General features: G+C 30.3%; 2 protein-coding genes across 7 annotated transcripts; both read left to right on the forward strand.

The window, feature by feature from the left end:
• Window positions 1–891: 891 nt before the first annotated feature.
• Window positions 892–9,676, forward strand: Galk (N-acetylgalactosamine kinase). 4 transcript variants are annotated; one of them, XM_035887322.2, is made up of 10 exons: window positions 892–1,052; window positions 2,395–2,560; window positions 2,780–2,947; window positions 3,052–3,259; window positions 6,460–6,568; window positions 6,699–6,856; window positions 7,305–7,445; window positions 7,530–7,644; window positions 8,247–8,451; window positions 9,349–9,675. In XM_035887322.2, the coding sequence occupies exons 2-10, from the start codon at window positions 2,397–2,399 to the stop codon at window positions 9,512–9,514; spliced, it is 1,434 nt and encodes a 477-aa protein (XP_035743215.1). In that variant the 5' UTR covers window positions 892–1,052; window positions 2,395–2,396; the 3' UTR covers window positions 9,515–9,675. The 4 variants fall into 4 exon arrangements, with proteins under 4 accessions (XP_035743215.1, XP_085514734.1, XP_085514735.1 ...); XM_085658608.1 differs by lacking the exon at window positions 892–1,052 and adding an exon at window positions 1,611–1,699 and having other exon boundaries at window positions 9,349–9,676; XM_035887321.2 differs by lacking the exon at window positions 892–1,052 and adding an exon at window positions 1,834–1,985 and having other exon boundaries at window positions 9,349–9,676.
• Window positions 9,677–12,761: 3,085 nt separating this feature from the next.
• LOC118451125 (uncharacterized) lies at window positions 12,762–25,188 on the forward strand. 3 transcript variants are annotated; one of them, XM_035887327.2, is made up of 8 exons: window positions 12,767–13,299; window positions 16,318–16,441; window positions 16,511–16,596; window positions 18,941–19,033; window positions 20,581–20,643; window positions 20,887–21,024; window positions 23,569–23,830; window positions 24,545–25,183. In XM_035887327.2, the coding sequence occupies exons 1-8, from the start codon at window positions 13,225–13,227 to the stop codon at window positions 24,610–24,612; spliced, it is 909 nt and encodes a 302-aa protein (XP_035743220.1). In that variant the 5' UTR covers window positions 12,767–13,224; the 3' UTR covers window positions 24,613–25,183. The 3 variants fall into 3 exon arrangements, with proteins under 3 accessions (XP_085514736.1, XP_035743224.1, XP_035743220.1); XM_085658610.1 differs by lacking the exon at window positions 20,887–21,024 and having other exon boundaries at window positions 12,762–13,299; window positions 24,545–25,188; XM_035887331.2 differs by lacking the exon at window positions 18,941–19,033 and having other exon boundaries at window positions 12,765–13,299; window positions 24,545–25,185.
• The last annotated feature ends 15 nt before the right edge of the window (window positions 25,189–25,203 follow it).

Consider the following 25,203-nt stretch of genomic DNA (forward strand, 5'->3'; position numbering starts at 1 on the left):
TATTGCCAATGCAGATCGATGAAATGTAAATAAAAAAAAAAATGTATGAGAAAAAGAATATGATCTTTTTTTAGCGAAATGTCAACTATTTCATACGTTTAATTATACGTAACACATACAAATAAAGATTTTTAAGATAGACCCTAATGATACGAATTTTTCTTTAAGTTTTTTCTTCATTAATTATTCTTCACTTGTTAAATACTACGATTCGTATGTGCATTAATAAATTATTTTATACACGAAACGTTCACGAATAATCGTTGCATATAAAAAGGAAACATGCTATCTTAAATAAGAGTTAATGTTTATATGTTCATCGAGATAAATAACAAGTATAGCATGATGCAAAAAAAGGCGGATGTCAATTTACGAAATTAGTTTGTCTATATGTGTATATATATATATATATATATATATATATATATATATATATTATTCAAAAATTACCGCGCTATAGCTTTAAAAAATGGCGGGACTTGTAATGATCGGTAACGCCACGAGCGGTCATGGAGGGAATTCGTTGAAGGAAACATTGACTAGATCGATAAAGTCTAAAAGTGTATACCGGGCGACGCAGCATAAAAAAAAAGAAGTATCACGTTTATTGAAGATAACAGACGTAAAATTATTTCATATAATATATTGAAATCGTGAAGAAAGAAGGTAGGTACGTATGACGTAGCTCGTCATATTTATAATTTAAATCATTCTTATTATCTATCGAAAATATGCGATAAATCGATCGCACAAATAAACGCCAACTTCTCGAAGCGTGTCGGCGTTCACACAATTGAGACGCTTCTCGATCGGCTATGCTTCTGCGCATACGAACGCGCTCATATATATATATATATATACTTATATCTATATAGGGTGTCACGTAAGCAACTACGTCGACAGCTGGCGCCACATTGCGTTGCATTTAGTAAGTGCATTCGTCCGTTTTCTTCGAGCGGGAGGATTTGGCTCTTAATATTTTCATCTAGAAAAAAGGCTCAACGGCAATTTCGAGTGAACCTGATTTTTTTATTAAGACAACAATTTATTAGGTATTATTTTTTTTATATAAATACACATACATATACACATATACTTAAGATAAATATAATATCAACTACGTTTGTAATCGCTAATATGTTCATTGAAGAATACCTTTCAAATATCTGTATTAAATGAGATAATATGATACACTCGAATGTCATTCTCATTTTATCATCAATAAGAATGCACTTCATTGCATGTAACGGTTAATATTTTCTTTTTTGTATTATAAATTTATCAATTAGAAAAAGTACGAGAAATAAAGCAAACAAAGTAGTTTTCCGCTAATGATTACGTGGGAGATGATTCCATGATAGATTACGATAATGAGTCAGTATAAAAATAGAGATAGCGATAGGTTAAACTAAACGCGGGCAATTTAAATTTTCGTAATTATAATTTTAAATAAGAGCAAATATATGCAAATACAATGTGTATTTCGATCTTATCTCGTGACAAAATATCGATATTAAATACATTTAAAATAATATATAGATGAAGATTTTATCGTTTACACTTATCGATATCTCGTGTTAACTTTTTTATAGATAAATGATATATATATATATTATTCAATAATCTTCATTGTTCATAAATCAATTGGATTTTGTCAATTTTATCTATTTGACACGGTTTATGAAAATAATATTCAAAAGTAAATAAAAATCTTATCTTTGATCGATATCAGAATTAATATTTTCAGTGATGATAATAAAAAGAAGAAAAATCATTTTATAATAAATCAAGATAAACGATATTAATAAGGTTCGATAGTGACATAACGTGAAACAAATTATAGATATTTTAGTGGCCGTCTGTGAAAATTGCAGCACACTCTTATTATCACTGCGCGAGATTATCACGAGTTTTAAACGAAAGTTTCCGGGGCATGTTTGGGGGAAATCGAACGATACTACAACCGCACTATAGCGCGCAACAACGTAATTACATTAATGGCGTTGACCTCGTTTTCATTCCGGATATTAACAATTTTCCAATGGAATCTGCCATTTTATTAATAACATTTTCGATCGAATATTTTCAAACAATCAATTAAATCTGCAAATCTGCAAATTGATCAATCGATCGATCTATTGATCAATGATCAAAAAGATCTTTCACGATCATATGTTTATTATTATTATTATTACTATTACTATATTTATTATTATTATTATTATTATTATTACTATTATTATATTTATTATTATTATTATTATTATTATTATTATTATTATTATTATTATTATTATTATTGTTATTGTTATTATTGTTTATGATTTTCGAAAAGATCGTATTAACAATAAGGTATTTCTTTTTTTTGCATTTCAAACGTTTTATTATTTTCAGAAATGTCAGAGAACGTGAACGGTGAACATCATTTTTCCGAATCGGAGGATGGAGTGTCGATTTTTAAAACAGATGATTCGTTTATGTTGAAATTGAAAATTCTCACTGATCATTTTATTCACAAGTACGATCGTGAGCCTTCCTTTGTTGTTAAAGTTCCAGGAAGGTGAGTTCGATTTGAATAATTCTAATATAACAATTAAAGATATACCTTGGTTATTTATTCGCAATATTTCATCGGAATTAATCCGTTCGTTTGTATATCCACTTGATGTCATTTCCTATAGAGAACAGATAATAAATCATTATTATTATTATTACTATTATTATTATTATTATTATTATTATTATCATTATTATTATTATTATTATTATAACGTTTCAGAGTAAATTTGATCGGCGAGCATATCGATTATTGCGGATATTCGGTTTGTCCTATGGCGATCAAGCAACACATACTCGTAGCAATTGCTATATCGAATGATCATCAAATCAGTGTTACTAATGTTAACGCAAGTTACAATGATTTTCAATGTGATTTCGACAAAGTGAAGTAAGTCATAATAATTAAATGAAATCAGATTAAACAATGTAGAAAATCATCGAACTTTTTAATATCTTTAATAAAAATTAAAAGATATTTTATGACCTTTTTAGAGCTTGTATCAATGATGCCGAGACAGGACCAATCTGGTACAAATATTTTTTGTGCGGTATACAGGGTGCTCTCGAAGTGATCCCAAAGGAAAAAGTTCCTAAAGGAATTCTAGCTGCTGTATGGGGCAATGTTCCTGCTAATGCTGGCCTTTCAAGCTCTAGTGCTCTAGTATCAGCATCAGTTCTTTCATTGGTTCATGCTAGTCAGGTAAATTTTCTTCCATTCATTAATTTTCTTTCGTGTTTTTTCTCACTTCTTTCTTTTTTTGACTTTTCTTTTTATAAATCTCATGTTTTTATGTAAGACATGTATACACACACACACACACACAAAAGCAGAAACATACACATACATTTATAGACACATATATAATTTTTAATTATTATCTAATTACATTTTGATTTAATGATTTTAATATTAACGTTTACATTGAAATTAATGATATACTATAATATTATAAGAATTATAAAATGTTTTAACATCGAATGCAAATTTCCATCCGATATTTCTCAATTTAATACGTTAATCTCTTTGGCGAGAAAAACCGCAAATAAGTTTCTGACTTTTTCTTTCATTCAAATTAATGAATTTTTATTCCGCGAGGAATGAGATAGAATCGGTAGTGAGGAAGTCGAAAGATTATAGTTCACCGATTAGGTATTATGTTATTTCATCGTGAGATCCTCCCTTTTAACATTTATAAATTTTGTTCGACAAAACGTGAATATGAAATCGAAAAAATATATAATCGTTAAATTTTTCTAGTTAAAATATGTACATCAAGATCAATAGTAAAATATCTTCTTTTATATATGTATATATATCATAAAAGTTGCAACATCAAGAAAAAGACTTTTTTCCTCTTTTTGTTATTTTTTTTTTTTTTTATTTTTTGTTTTACATTTCTACATGAATTCAAAATAGATTATTCACTCGTCTGTATCATCTTTGTTTTTCTTTATAAATTTATATATATTTATTTTCTTTCCTTCTCTCTCTCTCTCTCTCTCTCTCTGTTTCTATTTACATCAAAATATCTTATAAAATATGTACATACATATTTCATAGAAATTATAATGCCAAGAAAGAACATTTTTCTTCCTTTCGTTTTTTTTTTCGTTTTTGTCATTTTTTTTGACGTTTCTATGACGTGAATTCAAAAGAGATTATTAACTCATCTATATTACATTTGTTTCTTTTATGATTATATATATTCTTTTTTTTTCTCTTTCCTTTGCTTTTCCTTTCTCTCTCTCTCTCTCTCTCTCTCTCTCTCTCTCTCTCTCTCTTTCTCTCTCTCTCTTTCTCTCTCTCTACCTCTCTCTCTTTCTCTCTTTCTCTCTATTTTTCTCTTTTTCTTTTTCTTCCATTTTGAGATCGATGATAAAAGTTCTTGAGCCTAATGTCTTCTTCCTTCCTTTCTCGAAAGAGGAGCACTTTCATGTCTTTAAGATTATGCGTCGGATGTCCTCGAACGGAATGCCATTGGAATTTCTTGATGTCTTCCGCACATTACTCTCTGTGCTTTCTGTGAGAACGAAAAAGGAAAAGCGGAAAGAAGAGAGAACCTTTGGAATTTGGTATTCAGAATCGAGTTACGAATACGTTTCGCAAAGCTCGAAATCGAGCCGATGTTTTATCCGTCTATTCCTTTTTGCATTTGAAGTTCCGTGCATTCTTTTTACCGAATCTAATATCCCCCACGTATTAATAGAATTTCGGTGAGATTAATTATAAAGAGGAAGGAACTTTAATTAAGATGGTAATAATAAGAAGAAATGTAATTGCAAGAAAACAAAATTCTTTTTACTGTCTCTCTTTCTTTCTCTTTCTCTCTTTCTCTTTGTATTTTATTTTCTTTTTTTCATTTTAATTCTTACGATCAATCTTCTTCGTGGAGCTCTTTTAATTTTCTCTCAGGATCTTTTAACATGTCAAAGAGAGACGTAAGTAAGTAACTTGGATCTTTAAATCGACACGAATTCGGACCTATCGACCGTATTAATATCAACTACGAGAAGTTTCATGTGTTTCCCCTCCCCTCCCCTCTCACGAAAGTTTTCGAGTTAAAGTAATTTTCGTCGAAAGATCCGTGAAGGGTTTAAGGGTTGAGGAGTGAGGGGTTAGAGGGAGAAAAGAAAGGAAGAAAGATAGAAAAGAAAAAAAGAAAGAAGAAGCGGAATAACCCTTTTACGTAATCTAGGCCAAGTTTATTCGAGTAAACTATATGACTTTTTTTTTTTTTTAATGAACTAACTGCGTGCAATCGATCAAAATTGCGATCGACGAAAGAAACTTTTTTTTTTTTTTTTCTTTTAAAAAAAAGTACGTGATAAAGAGGATAGGAAACCAGAAAAATGGTTTTATCGTGCAGACGCTGGTGAATTTCCAAGTGCCATTAAATTCTGTGCTCTTTTGATGAATCACGTATCGACGATACGTCATTGAAAAACGTATCGTTATCACTGAATGAGAATATTCGCGGATTTTTGCGTACTCGTTTCTCTTTGCCTATTCTCTTTCAAACTGTTTCTCTATTTTCTCTTTTTCTTTTTCATATTTCTTTTTTATTTCTCGTTCTCTCTTTTTTTTCTTCTTCTTTTTTTTTTTCATTTCTCTTCATTCAGCCCGTCGAATTACTCGACTAACACAAACCGTATTATTCAAACCGAGAAATGAAACACGTCTGGTTTTTTCTGAAACTATTCTGTTACTCCTTTAAATTGAACGACGAGAAAGAAAAAAAGAAGGAGAGAAAAAAAGAAAGCGAGAGGGAAAAAAAAAGAATAAACAAAATTCGAAAAAAAGAAGAAGACAAGTTTATCGACAAAACGGATGAAGAAAAAAATATGAAAAGAAAAAGAAAATATAAAAGCTCAATTATCAATGTTCATTTAAACTGTTACAATTCCGCAAGTAATTTTTCTTTCTTTATTTTTTTTTTGTTCCTTTTTCTCCTTATTTTTTTCTCTTTTTTCCTTTTTATCGAGTAAAGCTCCGATAGATAAATTCCACCTAGGATGATAGCGGATAGAACGAGACATTTAAGAGTTGGATGGAAAAAGAGAGAAAGAGAAAGAAAAAAAGAGACAGAATTTGTTTTGGTATCTCGTAAGCCTTTAAGAATACCTTGATCTACTGTAATTCTTTGCGTTCTTGCAATGCAGTATCTAGTGTATGTATATATATATATATATATATTTTTTTTTTTTTCGAGTTCTAAATAATCGCATTAACGTTGTTAAATAAAAATAAAATTATCTCATAAATCTGTGCATCAATATGATTGAAGCCGGTAAATTCCAATGATATTTTAAAAATATATTATCCACCGATCGTATTCACGTTAATTCAAAGTATTCGTTTATATTATTATAAAGAAAAAAAAATACGTAATAACATTACAGTTTAGATTATCGAAACGAGATTTGGCAACTATCAGTGCCAGAGCAGAAAGACATATTGGCACTCAAGGTGGTGGGATGGACCAGGCGATTGCTTTCTTAGGGAGAGCAGGTATGAATTTTTATCACAAGGGATATATAATTCGATCAGATAAAAAAAAAAAAAGAAAAAAAAAGGAAGAAAGAAAGAAAGAAAGAAAATATTGAACAATTGAATAATAATTTATCATTGTCTACAATAGGTGCTGCTAAGCTGATAGAATTTAATCCTTTACGTGCGACCGACATTACCTTACCTGAAAGTGTTGTTTTCGTGATAGCGCACAGCCAAGCTTATCATAATAAAGCATCGACCGCCGATTATAATCTAAGAGTAGCGGAATGCCGTTTGGCTGCACAGGTATCGTAAAAAACATCTTTGTTTGTTTCATTGCATTGTTTTTTATTTTCTTCTTTTTTAGAAATTTATTTCGAGATTAAGTAGTAAATAAAGCTGACGAGACGGAATTTTTCTTTTCTTTTCTTTTTACTTTTTTTTTTTTTTTTTTTTGTTTAACCGAGTTATACCGGTTTCATCGTTTAATCACTTATATAAGGCAACGAGTTCGCGTAAGCTCGAGCTTTCGGATGCGTAACATAAAATTATTCTTGCATTTTGTAAAATCGATATGTATATATATCTCTCTTTTCCCCTTTCTCCCTCTCCCTCTCTCTCTCTCTCTCTCTCTCTCTCTCTCTCTCTCTCTCAATCTCTCTACAAAAGACGTGATTATTTATTTTTGACAAATAAACGATTTCGTGGTCCTTAAGTTGAGAAATTCTTGACAACCGATTCAATCTTGTTGTAGATAATAGCCAAGAAGAGAAATAAAAATTGGGAAAGTGTGCGAAGATTAATTGACGTACAAAACCGTCTCGGTTTTAGCTTGGAAAAAATGGCCACGATTGTGATGGAAGATCTTCACGAAGAACCTTACACCATCGACGAGGTACGTGCCGAGTTTAAGACGATCCAACGATTGATTGAACCCCAATAAGTCTAAAAGCTTATGTAAGGTTTTAACGTTTCTCAGATTTGCGAGTGCCTTTCTACGACGTACGAAGAACTAAAGGAAACATCTCAAATTGCCTCGTTTAATGCATCCCAAACATACAAGCTTAAACAACGTGCCTTACATGTATTCCAAGGTAAGGAATTCGAATGATAAATAATTTGAAATAACACACTTTCAATTAAAATACTAAAGAAAATTTGCATATATTTATATGTATAGATATCGATAAACAGATAGATAGATATATAAATTGATCAAATTAATGGCAAATTCTTTAACGTAAAAAAAAGTCTTATTTATCAATCAAACAGCATGGATGCATTCCTTTACGAATGCTATAAATTTTCACGACGGCGACATATCGATTGCGTCCGACACACATACCACTCGGCCCTTGTCATCCTGAGACCAACACTGTCATGAAATTTATTGCCGTGGAAACTCGACGAAAAGCAGCCGAGAGAGAAACCCTTCGAAGATACCACTCTCTTACCTTATATCTTTTTCCCTTTACTAAAATACCGAAAACTAAGCGTTAAGAAATCCGTCGATTTTTTTCTATTTTTTCTTTTTCCAACCCTAACTTCCCCCCTTCCGTTTACTTTTTATTATTATTATTATTATTATTATTATTATTATTATTATTATTATTATTATTATTATTATTATTTCGAAAGCTCGTTCGTACGAAAATCAATTTGTAAAATCGTATTGATAATCTAATACACGTTTCAGAAGCGCTAAGAGTAGCCGAATTCGAGCGCATAAACAAAGATGATACGTTAATAGAAGAGGAAAAAGTCATGTTGTTAGGCGAATTGATGTCGAAGAGCCATTTGAGTCTTTGTAAACTATACGAGTGTAGCCATCCACGTGTCGATGCACTCGTCGACAAGGCCATGAATTGTGGAGCACTCGGTGCTAGACTCACCGGAGCTGGGTAAGTACAATCTTATTGTATATACATATGGTATACACACATATATATATATATATATATATATATATACATATAGCGTATATATGGATATATAAATGCATACCTTAAGCTTCTTAAGGTGAAGAGCTTTTATCGTGAAACAAGAATATATATACTCTAAAAGCGTGACCTTCTATCTCCACCATCTTACTTATGTTTTACTTATAAATATAAGATATTATTTATATGTACAATAATAATAGAAGATTCAAGTCTGTTATCAAATAAGTATCATATATCTATGGATATATAGATATCAATATGTCCGTGCGATTCCTATTTAAGTGTGTATATAAAAAAAAAAAAAAAAAAAAAAAAAAAAAAAAAAAAATACAGCCCCAACACCCTAAAGTTCGGCATCCCTATGTATCTTTTCCCTTCGACTACTTCAAATCATAGTAACGTCCATTAGACCGTTAATAGATGTCTATTGACAAGTTCGGGTCACACCCCGGAACTTCGATATATAGAAACTCCTATTTCCGAACGAGTTTGCAAACGATCATCTGTTTTCCCTACCCTCGCAAATCGATCTTATAAGAAAGATAAATGAATTTTATTCTACCGTGTTTTGCTTTGACCCATTTTTCATAATACTCAAAACATACATATATATAATCTTGAAAAGATTTTTTTATCCTCATTCCAATTTATTATATAAATGTTACTGCCACTTTTATCTATTTATTTGAAAAAAAAAAAAAAAAAAAAAAAAAAAAAAAGAACAAAAAATATCCAATTTATCATATCGAAAATCAGATTATTCATACTATATATAATTTTTATCTAGTCAAACTATTTAGTATATTTATACAAACCATGTATATTATGTAAAGTACATCATTTGTATTACAATAGATGGGGTGGATGTATAGTGGCTATCATCACAAAGGAAAAAATTTCTCAATTCGTTGAGGACATTCAACAATATCTTTGGGAAAATTGTAGAAATTATGAACTTGACCTGGATGACCTAGTATTTCCTACGGAACCTGATCAGGGCGCTGCAATCTATACGTTCTAATTTCTAATATTATACTTTTCTTTACATTGTATTATTATGTCACGAAAGAAATTAATGATACTCGTGTCGATATTCTTCCTATGTCTTCTTTTAATATAACTATATAAACGATATGCATACACACATACACACATGCGCGCGCGCGCGCGCATATATATATATATATATATATATATATATATATATATATATATATAGATGTATACATACGCGTATATGTATAGATTAATATCTGTATAGTATAGACATTGTTCTGAACTAATTCATTTAAAATGGTTAGATCAATGTAATAACGAACAGTCATGAAATAACATTTAATGTGCTATTAAATAAATATATTATAATAATATTATTTTTAAGGTGTTATATAAGATATAATAATTGTAATATTTTCTTCTGGTGCATTATGTAATAGCTTTATGACAAGACTGGCGCGTTATGTATACACTTATAAGAGTAATAATCAAAACATTATGTATTACGAAAGCAATATAGAATTAAATGAATTCTCAATTTTATATACAATTTTCTTTTTATCTGCGATAATTCATCATAATTATTAATAAATCGAAGAAATTAAAATTAAATTCGTCGTGCATCCTGTCGTACGTTACAATTTTCTACGACAAGATTGGAAGCAATTTTGAAGCATTGATAGAGTACGATGTTTATTGATCCGCAAGAAACAATTAACAGGACAATGGTATGAGTGATCGAATTCTAACAATTTTCGTGTTCGTAAAAGTTTCTACCTATAACGATAAAACGTTTTCATAGAAAATCGCATTTAATAATAGAGAAACGTTTGAAAGAAATGTTAGAGAACGCGTTTCCAATTAACCTACTGAAATAACTTTATTCGTCTAATTTAAAAAATATATTGGTACATGAAATATATTATCTACAGTGATAATTTTATTAATGAATCGAAGAATATAAAAAGCAGATTGTTATGACCTATGGATATTGGAATCGCGTCAGAAAAAAAAAAAAAAAAAGGAAAAAAGGACCGATGAACTTTATAATGAATATCATTGACATACAAGAATATCTATATGATATACAAGAACTATCTTTTTCAATGAATATTCACGATAGAGACACGAAGTTCAGTATCAAAGAGAGAAGTCAATGAATCCGACTAGAGGCAAAAGCACGTTGCAACATCCGGACTGAAGGAAACCAACAGAACTGGATTGTACGTGAGTGTAAGCTCATCTAAAGTACTGTAATTGATTTATACCTTGATTACATTGTCCGCAGTTGTGTTGTTGCAGTGAAATCTCTCTCTCTCTCTCTCTTTCTCTCTCCCTTTCTCTCTCTCTCTCTCTCTCTCTCTCTCTCTCTCGCTCTCTCTCTCTCACTCTCTCACTTTGAGTTCACTTTATTACATATCTCAGACATCTATCACAATGACACCAAATGCTGAAAATTACGTTGAAAATAGCAATCCCATTGGTAACACATTTTCGTGTTATCGAAACGTCAATAGAATGTAATTCGTTTTAAATGTTTCTACGGCAAGATGTCATTCACTTTAAATGTTTTTATGGTTCGTCGCACTCGTATACTTTTCCCTAAATCTTCATACCTACGATTCGATTTATCCGACTCCTTTATTCTGAATAACATTTCAAAGTCCACATCGCGATATACTTACATACGTATGTATAAGATAGCTCATGTAAGAAGTGAAGGTTGAAGAAAATTGTTGCCACCCTTCGAAAGAAGAGAGTTCTATCTATCTCGCAAATTCGAGCGTGCCTTCGCTTATTTATTCTACGAAGGAGTGCTGCCTGGAGGGGAACAAGTAGTAAATTTATTCGAAAGCTCCACAGCGTTTCTTTACTACGCATACGATAAAAGCTTTAAGGGATATGTGTACTTTTATTTTCTCTATCTATCTTTCTCTCTCTCTCTCTTTCTCTCTCTATCTATCTTTCTCTCTCTCTCTCTATCTTTCTCTCTCTCTCTCTATCTTTCTCTCTCTCTATCTTTCTCTCTGTGTTTTTCTTCCTCTCTCACTTTCTTGTATAAATTTTACGAGAAAGAAAAAAATCTCAAGTATTTTACAGACCATTTCCTAAAACTCAAATTCTTGCCTCTCTTCTTCTTTTCCTTCTTCTCCTTCTTCTTCTTCTTCTTGTTTTATCCTCAAACACGTATTTTCCTTTTTACCTTAAAAGTACCTTTAAGTTAAGCCTGTCTCACATATATACGATAAGGATCGTCTGTCGTTTAGCATCCGACGTTTTGACATGAGGTTATCACAAAAAGGAGAGCAATTTGATGCGAATAATTTATGATATCAAGCTCCCTGTCACGTAGATCAACTTTTCAGTAATCTAGCTTTGCATTTTCTTTTTTCTTTTTGTTTTTTCCTTCTTTTTTTTTTTTTCTTTTTAAGAAGATCAACACTTTAGCTCGTATAACGAAGAAAACTAATTAAAAGTAAAAATTTAATAGAAAAAGGAGCAAAGAAAGATAATATTTCTTAAACTTCGAATAAAAAACAATAGCGCTCTTATTAATTATTAACATTCTTTATTTTGTTAGACAATAGGACGATATAAATATAATCCAAGAAAAAAAATTGAAGGCGTTATTGATAATTTATATATTGTCTGGCAAATAAGGGAAAAAGAAAAATTTATTAGAAATAGAAATAAATAAGTACACGTCTCTATTTTATAATATGTCAATAACTTTATTTACGCAAGTTCTGATCCTTCAGATGATTATTATAAAACTAGTAACCTGTAACTTTTGTACGATGTAACTTTTCATACGATGTAAGGGCTAAACTCATAAAGTTTTTCTCGCTGAACTCATCTTATACGACGTAAGGCTCGACCTTGAAGTTTTCTTTTCGCAAAACTCATCGTCACCTCGTTTGTGACGTTCGCAAGTTTGAAGTTGATGAAGGAACATCTTGCAGTACGATTTATCTAACAACATCTTTTTGCTCCATTAGATAAATATTAATATAGATAATCACATATACATGTATATATATCTATATATATATATATATATATATATATATGTAGAGAGAGAGAGAGAGAGAGAGAGAGAATGGGAAAAAGAAAAAGATAATAAAGCAGGAAAGAAAAAGAAAATAGGGGTTGTTCTATCTTTCTCTCTCTCTCTCTCTCTCTCTCTTTCTCTTTCTCTCTCTCTTTCTCTCTCTCTTTCTCTCTCATCCTCATTCCAATTTCGATAGAAATCTTCTATCACGCATGCGTCCGACCTCGATGCTTTTCGCGCCGCAGGAACTCGACACGCGAAATTCAACGAAGACAAGGAACAGTCAGCGTCGAGCAGCGTTTCCGCTCCGCTTGTGCGTTCCTCCGCGAGAGGACGAGATGAGTCCTCTCATCCTCGTATCAATTATTTCCAAATCTTCGAAATCTCTCGAAAAATCATAAAACTGTACGATACGACAAAAAGGAAATAAGAAAAAGAGAAAAGAACAAAAAAAAAAAAGAAGCGAAAACGGGAAGGGAAGAAAAGAAGAAGAAAAAACAGAACCGAAAAATAAAAATAAATACAAAAACGACGATAGGGGTGTGCGGCCGCGCGCGCGCGCGCACGCAAGAAACTCAGATTCATGCTGGTACATTTCGGATCTTTTATTTTCTCATTCTTATCATTTTCACGCTCGATTCGATTTCAACAAGGGTGCGTAAGGTCGCACACGCGTTCGAAGCATGGCCATCATGCAATCCTGTTGCTGTTGGCAATCAGTTCGCAGAGGGAGTTACGCTTGTGCCATTTATACCGGAGTAAGTAACATCTCAGTGCGATTGATTTCACCCATTTTCTAATGAAACCCTAAAGGGGAACTACTAGGGGGTTAGTATACAATTCATACGAAAAATAAACTATGTTGTTTCGATTTCGATTGAATTTTCTTTTCTCTTGTGGTTGATACGTTTCCAGTTAGATACAATTGATTTACTTTGTAAGGGAAAAGAAAAAAAAAAGAAATATATATATATATATATATATCCGCGAGAGAGATTGGTAAATATTATAAAGAAAACGTATATATATATCGTTTTCCTTCATGAGATTCTGCTCGCTACAAGCGAACGCATTTTGTCTAAACTTCTTTTTTTCCATACAACCGAGAGAAAATTTCATTGAGTTCTGTAAACGTCATATTATCGATACTCGATAGACATCGAAGTCTGTCAATTGATCCTTTTTCTTTCTATTATATATATGATATAATTTTCGATCATATTACACGTATTGTTCCTTCTTTTCTTTTATTACATATGTATATGTATGTGCATGTGTGTATGTGTATGTATATATTGATAAAATCGATATGTATGAATGTGCTTATATCCAATAGTCTAGTTCATTTGACTACATCCTTTAATATTTGTGATCATTTAAGACAATCGAGAAGCGGTCCATGTGCTTGCAATGTGACCCAACGCATACCCTGTTGCTGCTGGTCGATATCTGAGTCTAACTTTTACATAGATGCATACATACATATGTACATACCTACGTATATGGATACGTACATACGTAGGTATACATCTTAAGTACCATCGGGGAACGAATAACACGATCATGATATGAATTGAATGATAGCACACAATAATACAAAATTGATTTGATCTACTATTGTATTTAACTTGTATAATTTAAAAGAAATATATATGGAATTCATCATCTTGTATTTATAATTATTGATCGTAAATATATACGTGCTGTTAGCAGAGCTGATTACTTACGTAAATTATAAGGATGATACATATAGACCATCTAAATGTAATTATTATCAAAATTTATTCATCACACTTTAACTCGAATCGAAAACACATGAAATGCATTTCGTTATTTATAATTAATACACGGGTTTCGTCATACTGAAAGGGCATAACGTTCGTACAAAACTCGCACGGTAAATAAAAATCCACTTAAGCTCGGAAACGCGTGCTCTCGTCTCTTTATGGAATGATTATATTTTTTTAAGCTGGTTTGCAAAAGCTTTCGATGACTAAAAAAAAAAAAAAAAAAAATGAAAAAATAAAAAAAAAAACAGAACAAAAATATTTATTTCCAGATACATTCAATTCGTGAGAATAGGTTCAAAAGAGTGAAGAATGAAAACGCAGAAAACCACACGATTCCCGGGATTCATATTAGTTTACATACATTCAATGACCCATGGGAAATTTCATAGCAATGTGCAAAGCACTATAGTTAATTTAATCATGAAAATGTGATTCTCTTTATTTCATTTTCCAAACTGTCACGCGATGTATATCATCAACAAGATAAATTTTCACCGCCATTAAAAATCTACTTTTTAACTGTTTTTTACATTAATTATATACATATATATTTATATCTATATTTTATCGTAAGAAGAAAGAAATGTAATTCTGGAACGAGACGATAATAACAAGCTAACACCTTCATAGAATTTTAATACAAACAACGAAATTGCATTCGACAGAAACGTGAGAATAAGAGACTACGATTCCCAATACTTTAGTACTGTCGATAAAAGCTATGCACTTTGACTATATCGATTGTCGTAAGAGGCTTGTATCAAGTTGCTTGTCATATCCTTTTCCATGTAATATTATACAGATTGGTTCGTTCAGAAAATTCCCTGGAAAATATATATATACACACTATTGGATAAAGTTGTATTAAACATACATATTAATCATAGCTTTGAATTTTCATGAAAAATTATGCTACGAACTTTTCGAGTACTCCAATACGTATGTATATATATATATATATATATATATATATATATATATATAAATGAAACATAAAATTGGGTCGACCCTGATGGCTCTCGTTTCTACGTTTATATCCTTATAATGTAATACAAGCTTAACGGGAGAACACGTATACATATAACGAGACATTTGGCAGTGCACTTTAACAGCCGTCGTAAAGCCAGCACAAGCATTAACTATTCTCGTAAAGTTTTTCACGAGAATATATCGAAGGCAAACTAAAGGATGAACGTATATATTCCCGTTTGAATGATATCTTTACGATCGACACATATCAAAATATAGAGAAAAGAAGGGAAAAAAAGAGAGAAATAAAAAAAAAAAAAAATATATATATATATATATATATATATATATATATATATAAAACCATCATTCTGCATTCGATATCGTGTGTCGACACATCGAACGATCCGCTAATAAAAAGAGGAACGGAAATAGTCGAACGTAAATCGAAAATCGATCGTCCACAAGATCCAAAAAAATATATTTACAAATTGTGAAGAAATAATTAACGTTGACATAAAAATCAACATGTTTTTTTTTTATCAGGCGAAATAGATCTATTCGTTTGAATACTTTAATCTTTCAAACTAGCGAAAGAACACGCAGTGAAACTGTTTGACATTATTGCGGCAAACGCGTCAGAGATATTATAGCCACAGGCTGATAACGACATTGCCACTCTCTCCTTCTCTCTCTCTCTCTCTCTCTCTCTCATTTTCTCTCACTCTCTCTCTCTCTCTCTCTCTCTTTCTCTCTTTCTCTCTGACGTAAAATCGAAGTAGTTGTCGAAATTGACTCTACGATAATTTCTGCCTACAACAATTTTAACATTGTCATTTCTTTCGATAATACGATTATATACTCTAAAAAGAGAAATTTGTTATTATATATGTATAAGAATTGAAATTTGAATATTATATATGTATAAGATCATTTCATTTTCACGATTGCAAATATATATATATATATTTTTTTTTTAATTTATAATTTAATTAATATAAAAAACATTTCTTTCAGATTTACTTTATTATCTTAGCCATTACAACAGGAACAGTCTTGCAAGCCGAAAGTGAATATTTATCTGGAAATCGATCATTACCAGAATCGTCGAGTTTCTTAGAAGTTGATACAATATCCCCTGGTAAGTATCACGTAGTTTTTCAAAGTTATATATTTAAGTTGAGCAAAGAGAGAATTTTTATTGTTTCAGCTACCGTACGATTCAATATAACTTTTTTGATATGTTCGTGTTCTGGTGTAATCTGTACTATTCTTCTCGTATACGGCTTACTCAAGGTAAGAAAAAATTTTTCTTTGATAATATATTACATATAATAATATGGCAACTCTCTGTTATACATCATTTGTGAATAATTCAAGTACTTTTCTCATACGCGTTATAGAACAAAAGAATTTCTTTACGTGTAAAGCCAATGGAAAAAAAAAAGAAAATAAAAAAAATAAAAAAAGAAAGGAAGAAAGAAAGAAAGAAGAAAAAATAAAAATGAATATTTAAGAATATTTAAAAATACATAAACCATGGAAAAGAGAAAATTCCATAGAAATTAGAAATAATAGAAAATGGAACAATAAATATTACATTATTCTATTGAATTCGATTTCTGTATTAATAATTCTTTTTTCTTTATTATTTTCTTCCTAGATCTTTTGAAAAAGAAAAAGAATTAAAAAAAAAAAAAAATGAAAAGAAAAGGGAAAGAAAAAAAGAAAAAGAAAAAAAAATAGATACACGGTTTCTCTTAACTCCAACGTCGCTCGTGTTTTCAACGACGTACGTTTTCTTATCGTTCTCACGTTGTTTGCCTCACCGGCTGCTACCTTCACGAGATATAAATTTTCCACTTTCACACCGTTAATAAACAACCCTACGCGAAGCCCCTTCCTATATAAAAGCCAACAGTCCAAGTTGCGTCGCGAAATATACGTATCTACCTATTCGCACAACCCTCTTCTTCTTCTTTTTCTTCTTCATCTTCTTCTTCTTCTTCTTCTTCTTCTTCTTCTTCTTCTTCTTCTTCTTCTTCTTCTTCTTCTTCTTCTTTCTCTTCTTTTTCTTCCTCTACCTCCTTCTTCTTCACCTTTTGCTTATATTTTGCTTATTTATATAGAAGGAGGAAGTTTCTCTAAGTGGGCTAAAGATTAATTCCTACGCTCAAAGGCATCCTCCTGTGATTTTCTCCAGGGTCCCGCACGCTCATCGTTTCTTCGCTCAAAGAAAATCTTTTGAGGAAGCAAAACGAGATAGAGGGAAGGGTAACGATCCCTATTATAATCAATATTTCATGAGTTTCCTTGCTCACAAAAGTACTTTCCTTTTCTTTTCATTTCTCTCCTTCTCCCCCCCCCTCTCTCTCTCTCTCTTATTCTGTTGCATAATTCGAGCTATGTCAAAAAAAAAATGTAGTATTTCCTTTTTGTTTTTTTTTCTTTTATCTCCTTTCTTCATATATAATTCTACATAAAAAAAAAAAAAAGAAAAGAAGAAAAAAATAAAATGGAAAAGAAAAAGAAAAATTCATTTAGTCTTTCATTTCATTTAATTTTGCTTCGTTTCGTACACCGTAAACGTGATTTCTAAGTAGTTAATTAAACATCCGCATGGAATAATTATGACAACGAGTTTTAAATTTCGAAAGTAACAATTTTAGTGGCGAATGACGTGCACCTTCGAATTGTCAAATAAATGATTCATAAGAGATTTTCGTGTTTTCTCAAAAACAAATTTACATGACAACATTCAACCCTCTTTTCTAATTAAGTTGTTACCGTTTAATCGAATTTTATTTTGTCATGGCATCGTTAAAAGTCCATGCGTCGATTCAATTATTAAACATAAAATATCTAATCCAAACTGTTAAACTTCTTTATCTCGTACCAACGTCGCAACATAACGTTCTGAGTTTTAAACTCGGAAAGTTGGTAACTACTTATCCAGTCACTTGAATCTCATGCTATTAATAATCCAACCGTCCGAAATTAAGGCTAAGTACTTTGTTACTGCTGTCTTTGTTCTTTGCTCATCGACTTTACTCTTATCATTAAAGAACAGAAGAGAAACATGCATAATCGATCGATCGGATAAAATCCGAGCGAATTAATCTGTATAAAATGCGATAAAGAAAATTTAATTTCGTATCAATCAAATATCCTCAAATATATCATTATTTATTACTTTTTTATTTATTTATCATAAAGGAAGATAGCACTGATAAGAGATACAAAATAAAAAAAATATTTGCCAGGATAGACATTACAAAAACGATCGTAAAAAGTTTTCCTCAAAGAGAACTTTCTCAATCTCCTTTCGATTTTAATTTAATCTTATAAAACATGATAACTTCTTGTCAGCCAGTGACCATGAAGAAATTGGTCTCGGTTTGTTTGAATACTTTTTTAAGAAGTCAAGTTAGGTAAGTGCGGAATTAAAATGAATGGGATACCTTTCTTCCAGTAGCGAACATATTTAACTTAATAAGCCATAAACTTTCGCCCTGTCGTCTTGTCAAGCTCGAAATGAATATTTTCTTTTTTCTCCTTTTCTCTTTTCTTCTTTCTTTCATCTTCCTCTTCTTCTTCTTCTTCTTTTCTTTTTTTTTCTTTTCTTTTCTCTTCTTTTCAGGACAAGCGAATCTTCCTCTTGCCATGGATCGTTAACGTGATCGCTTGCAGTATGGTCGACATCGCGCACGCTTTGTATCTCATAATTGTGACAGTGAGTATCGTAGATAAATTGATTGTAATATATCTATTAGATATATTCGATTTTTACAAATCTATTATAATCTGATTTTAATACGTCTATTACATATGATTCTAATACGTCGATCAAATTTCAATAACATTGTCCATCATTAATTTTTATCTTCGATATAGACAAGATTTTATTCTCCGACGATGTAAATCTCGGTGTATTCTTAGATTTCGATAAAAAAAAAAAAGAAAAAGAAGAAAAGGAAAAGAAAAGAAAAGAAAAAAAACCGGGTCAACCGCATGAAGAAAAAGAGATCGAACTTTGAAATTACATCTCCGTTCGACCTTTTGTATGTAAGAACTAAAAGGAAAAAAGAGAACGAAGTCTTGATGACCTCTGATCGAACCCGTCACTCTTTTACTCGTACCTTCATCTCTCTTTCTCTTTTTCGTTTTTTTCCTTTCTTTTTGTTTTTACTTTTCGTGCGAACAAACCGTAGTACACTATCATGCTTTCGTGCGGAAAAGAAATGTCTATCATAAACGTGACATTGCCTTGGGACATAGCAAACTGAAACTATCTAGCTACTGTGTTATTAGTTTTTCGTTCTTTCGTGCGTACACACACACACACACACACACAGGCACACACGTATAATAAAGAACGTGCTAAACAAGTGATACGTACGAAAAAGTATTAAAAAAAAGAAGAAAAGAAAGAAAACAGAAAAACATCGATAAGAAAAATTGGACAAATAATACAAATATTCGATAAATCGATCCAATAGATTTTTTCTTCTTTTTCTTTTTATTTTCTTTCTTTTTCTTCTTTTTTTTTTTTATTTTATTAATATTTATTTACATAACTACTTGGTCAATGGTTTACAATGTGTTTATGAATAAAGAATTCGATGTAAACGAACCATTGATGAATTAATTCATAAAAATATACATACATGCATACATATATATGTATATACGATGTAAATCGCATCGTAGAGAATTGCATACTTAAAAAGAATATATATATATATATATATATATATATATATATATATATATATATGTATATTTATGTATTTATCGAACAGAGTGACGTTATAGGATTCACGTAGTTTCTATTTTTTCTTTGATTTCTTTATTTTACGCTCAGTGCGCATTGTTTATCGACCAATACCTTCAATACATTCTCGCAAATAACATTCTCTAACCCGAATCGTGCTTGTTAGCGTGCGAGAAAAACGGTTTCCAATTTTCTATAGAATCGATAGAAAAATAAAGGCGTACAACAAAAGAAGAAACATTGACGTTATTTATATATATGTATATATATATATATTATATATATATATATATAACCCCAAAAGTTTAAAAGAAAGAGAGAGAGAGAGAGAGAGAGAAAAAATATATTTAACGGGTTGCGAAACTTTTCCTCTTTTTTCTTCTTTTTCTTCTTCTTCTTTTTTCTTCTTTTTTTCTTTCATACCTTTGAAGGTACAGAGAGCAACACGTTGCTTCGACAAATACAAAACTTTCAGCGTGAGCTATGACGTCTTCTCTATTTTTCAGCCCAACTTTAATCCAATAACGGCGATGCTCTACACGCTCAACTTTTTTCTTCTATGTTTAAACGTGAGTATTTTAAAAGATTGCATTTAACGTCGGTACTATAAAACAAATATTTTACGATCCAGGCGATAAATCTTATAAAAATATTATAGAAAAGAAAAGAAAAGAAAATAGAAAAAAATAGAAAACAAAACAATGGAATTATAATAATATACAATATATATATACATATATATATATATGTATATATACATATATATATATATATATATATATATATATACACACACATATGTACATATATAGGTATACTCTCTTCTCTGCGTCATCTCGCAATATCAGGAATATTTGGCCGGCCGTGGTACGGCAGCGGATGACAATGACTACAGGGTCAGTATTCTGAGAGTCTCACGACGGAAAGGGCAACGGGATAAGGGAAGAAAAGTTAAGTGCACAAAAATATTATTTTTTCTCAAGCTATCGAGTCTACTCATCTCATCTTCCAAATTTATCTTTCATCTTTCTTAACTTTTCAATTTTCCAAACCGTTACCGGAATATCAAAAATATTAAACAAAGTGTTTCGTATTTTTCGAATCGAATGATTCTATATCGATTGAAAAAAGGAAAAGGAAAAAAGAAAAAAGTTTAGTCGTTAAGTCGACTTATCTACTTCGTTCATACTCGTTTCACTTTATTAAACACTTTTGATACGACGGAGAAGAGAAATCGATCGATTATTATTCGTGTATTTTAATAACGTGACGGTGGCTTATGATTCGCATTAAAGTACGAAAATATTTCTCCTATCGGCTCTTTTATATTAGAATGTAAGAGCCAATAAGAGCGCGAGAATATAACGAGATCTTCAGTATTGATCGTTTTTTACCTCTTCCATCTCGGTTTGTCATTTCACGAAATCCTGCTAACGGTCTTTCGACTCTTAATTATCTCTTCCAATTAATTATATCGATTGTTATACAAGTGATTCTTTCCGGGAAAAAAAATGGAAAAAGAAAAAAACAAAAAAAATAAAAAAAGAGAAACAAAGAAAAATTTTTCTCCACGCTTATCGTCAACCTTTATATTTCATCTAACATTTACTATTGTTCAATTTAAAAAAAAAAAAAAAAAAAAAAATCAAAGAAACTTTCTTGTCTCTCGTCTCTCTTAAATATTTTTCAATTATTCTTGATGAATCAATTTAAATAGAGACGAAAAGAACGGAGGAATATAAAAATTTTATATAGAATCAGATCGAATTAATGAAATTTATAATTGTAATGATAAAATTATTGAATAATTTAATTTTTTCTATAAACGATTTCAATCAATAAAAGTATTAAATAAATTTATCTGATTGAAAAGATTAATGATAATAAATGATTTATATATATATATATATATATATATATATATATATATATATAAATCATTATTATATATATATATATATAATATTATATATATATATATATATATATATATATATATATAAATCATTATTATATATATATATATATAATATTATATATATATATATATATATATATATATATCATGATATTAGATGAATGAAATCAAATTATAGAGAATATTGTGAGTTGTATAAAGTAAATTTATATCATAGTACGATATCGCAGATTATAATCTTATTTAACGCTAACTAAATTAGAGACAAAGTAGAGAACGCAATATATTTATATATACACATACATAAAGAGAAAGAGAGAAAGAGAAAGAGAGAGAGAGAGAGAGAGAAAAGGAGAGAAAGAAAAAGAGAAAAGGAGAAAGAGAGAAAGGAAAATATCGTAGCAAATTCTAGATTCGCCTAAACATATTAAGACCAGTCCATGCGATTATAATCTCGGATTGACTTTATGTATCTTATATGTGAAAGAGAGATACGCGTATGACATATTTCTGAACTTCGCTTACCCTCTCGTCGTTGCATCCCCAAAGGAATAGAAATACGATGCATCAGCTTCTTTCGCTTGGCTTCACTCTCAGAATACCAATGTTCTCTCTATATGTTAGTAAAGATACGAACCTAAACCTTGTTACATTTTGATGACTAAAAGATCTATTCTTTCTAAACGATTTTAGAATTTCAAAGGTCAAACGTTAACTTTAGATTGATATATCGAGAGTGAGAGAGAGAGAGAGAGAGAAAAAAAATTGATACGGAAAAAAATATTCTATGTTTTTTTGTATCATTATGCATATATGTGCATTGATTCGATTTATTAATTCAATATAATATTTGGAAAAAAATTTATTGTTAAATAAAATTATTCGTTTGTAATTAATCGCTCAAACATATTGTATTTAATCGAATAATATCATTATATAACTTAATATCAATGGATATCGATATTGGAGGAAACATCCAAGGCAACAGTATTGTACCTAAAGGAAAGATTATATCATTGATATGGCATACCAGGACTATACCAAAGAGAAAGACCATGCTTTGAGTATTTAGAGGTAAAACCGATTATATACCGAGTAAAGTTTATAGTAAATCGATGAGAACCACACGGTAAACTATCTTTCTATCTATTCCTCTGTGTGACGATACGCGAGGCGATAATTACGTAATTCAAAGAGATCTCTATGAAAGTGGAAAAAGCTATTGTGTCGTTTTTGTATATTATAATTGTTGTTATTATTAAATACAGAATATTTATACATACAAATAATTCTCTCTTCAAAGTGATACAAATAACAGATCAATGAAATTTATTCATTATTGTTATTACGATATAAGGATTTAAAATTATTAATCGTATACGTAGATATACGATTAATAATTAATACTCGAAATATATTTAATTAATTAAGTTTAGGATTTTTTATTCTTTTTATTTATTTTTTTTTTTTATTTTTTTCTTTTTTTTATTTTTTTTTTTTATCGCGAACGAAGAGACTTTCGAGCAACGTTCTCTGGACACGGTTTAAAACAGTCATTATGCGACATCCTTTGAAGGTTCCAGCGGTGAGATACGCGGTACAACCGACGACAACTGCGACATCCTGTTTGAGCTCACGAAGAGCACCGACCAATAACGAGACGAAGGCAACACCAACGCCAACGCAAAGTCCAACCGCGGTACGGACTGTTCTTTCGTGTCCTGAAAAGAGTCCTACGGTAGGACGAGCAAATAAGAAGCACGTTCAATTTCCGGACACGCCAACACCAACATCAAGCTCGACGCCAACGGCAATACCGATATCCCTGGAAAAATCGGGTGAGTGCATTCGACGGTATCTTTTGATCAATTTTCAAATAAACAATGTCTGAAACTTTTAATATTCATTAATTTCAACTTTTAATACTCCAACTTTTAATATCTACTTCTATTACTACTACTATTAATAATAATAATAATAATGATAATAATAATAATAATAATAATAATAATAATAATAATAATAATAATAATAATAATAATAATAATAATAATAATAATAATAATAATAATAATAACAATAATAATGATAATAATAATGATAATAATAATAATAATAATAATAATAATAATAATAATAATAATAATAATAAATACGACTTCCTACAATTAATAATATTTTTATATTTTAATGATCGATTATCCCCCATAGAACAACAAAAGATTATACTCTTTTCATTTATCTGAAAAATATTAAAGTAATAGATTCGATATGTGAGATGAAATTATAATTTAATTTTTGTTAATTTATCTTATATTGAATAAACTGCAAACGATATAAATACAATGTTCCAATGAAAAAAGTTATCGATCTAAATCCGTACATGAAATTCTAGTCTCTCGAATCACAAAGCACGTCTATCATTCGAATGCTTGATCACTAGAAGATGTGTACCAGTTATTCAAGATCAAAGGAACGCGTAGAATTTCAAACGAGAAACAGAAAATCGATTTATTCATAGTAACGCAATTTGAGAATTTCTCTATTTTCAGAAATTCCTCTGACGGACTCCAATGCAAAGTATACCCTGGATGTAGGAGTTTCTCTCGAAAAACATTAATAATTAATCATAGATTAATTGTTTCAAACACAAGCTGGTAATTAAAATTCTCGCAGAGTGAGATACTATCTATTCATATTTCGCGATCGATCGTTTTTACTAGGACAATCTCCTCTACGAAGGACTTCATTAAATTATCTCGTCGCGAATCGTTAATACTCAAAATATTACGCTACTACAAAATAAATGGACTTGCAATGAACCAACGGTACCTGTTGTTTGTATATGTATATATTTTTTAGAGATATAAAAAGATATGTAACATTTTTCAATAAATCATCTATATATGAGATTTATTGTATTCGGAAATTAAATATTTCCCAATCCAAAAGAGAAAGAGAGAGAGAGAGAGAGAGAGAAAGAATGATAGAATGGGAGAATGAGAGAATGAGAGAGAGAGAGAGAGAGAAAGAGAATTTCGAAAAATGAATTATTTGTACACATGTGTAATTTATATATGTGTAGTAAATTTGATATTAAATTCGAATCGTTCTTTATCAATGAGTAAAATCTCCACATATTTTTTGTTTCCGAAAAATTATCATTGACAATAATTTATTTACTTGGCATCCGATATTAGGCATTAATATA

Source organism: Vespa mandarinia, chromosome 8 (genome assembly GCF_050613455.1).
Source record: "Vespa mandarinia isolate Hongniang chromosome 8, ASM5061345v1, whole genome shotgun sequence".
NCBI classification, from domain to species: Eukaryota; Metazoa; Arthropoda; class Insecta; order Hymenoptera; family Vespidae; genus Vespa; species Vespa mandarinia.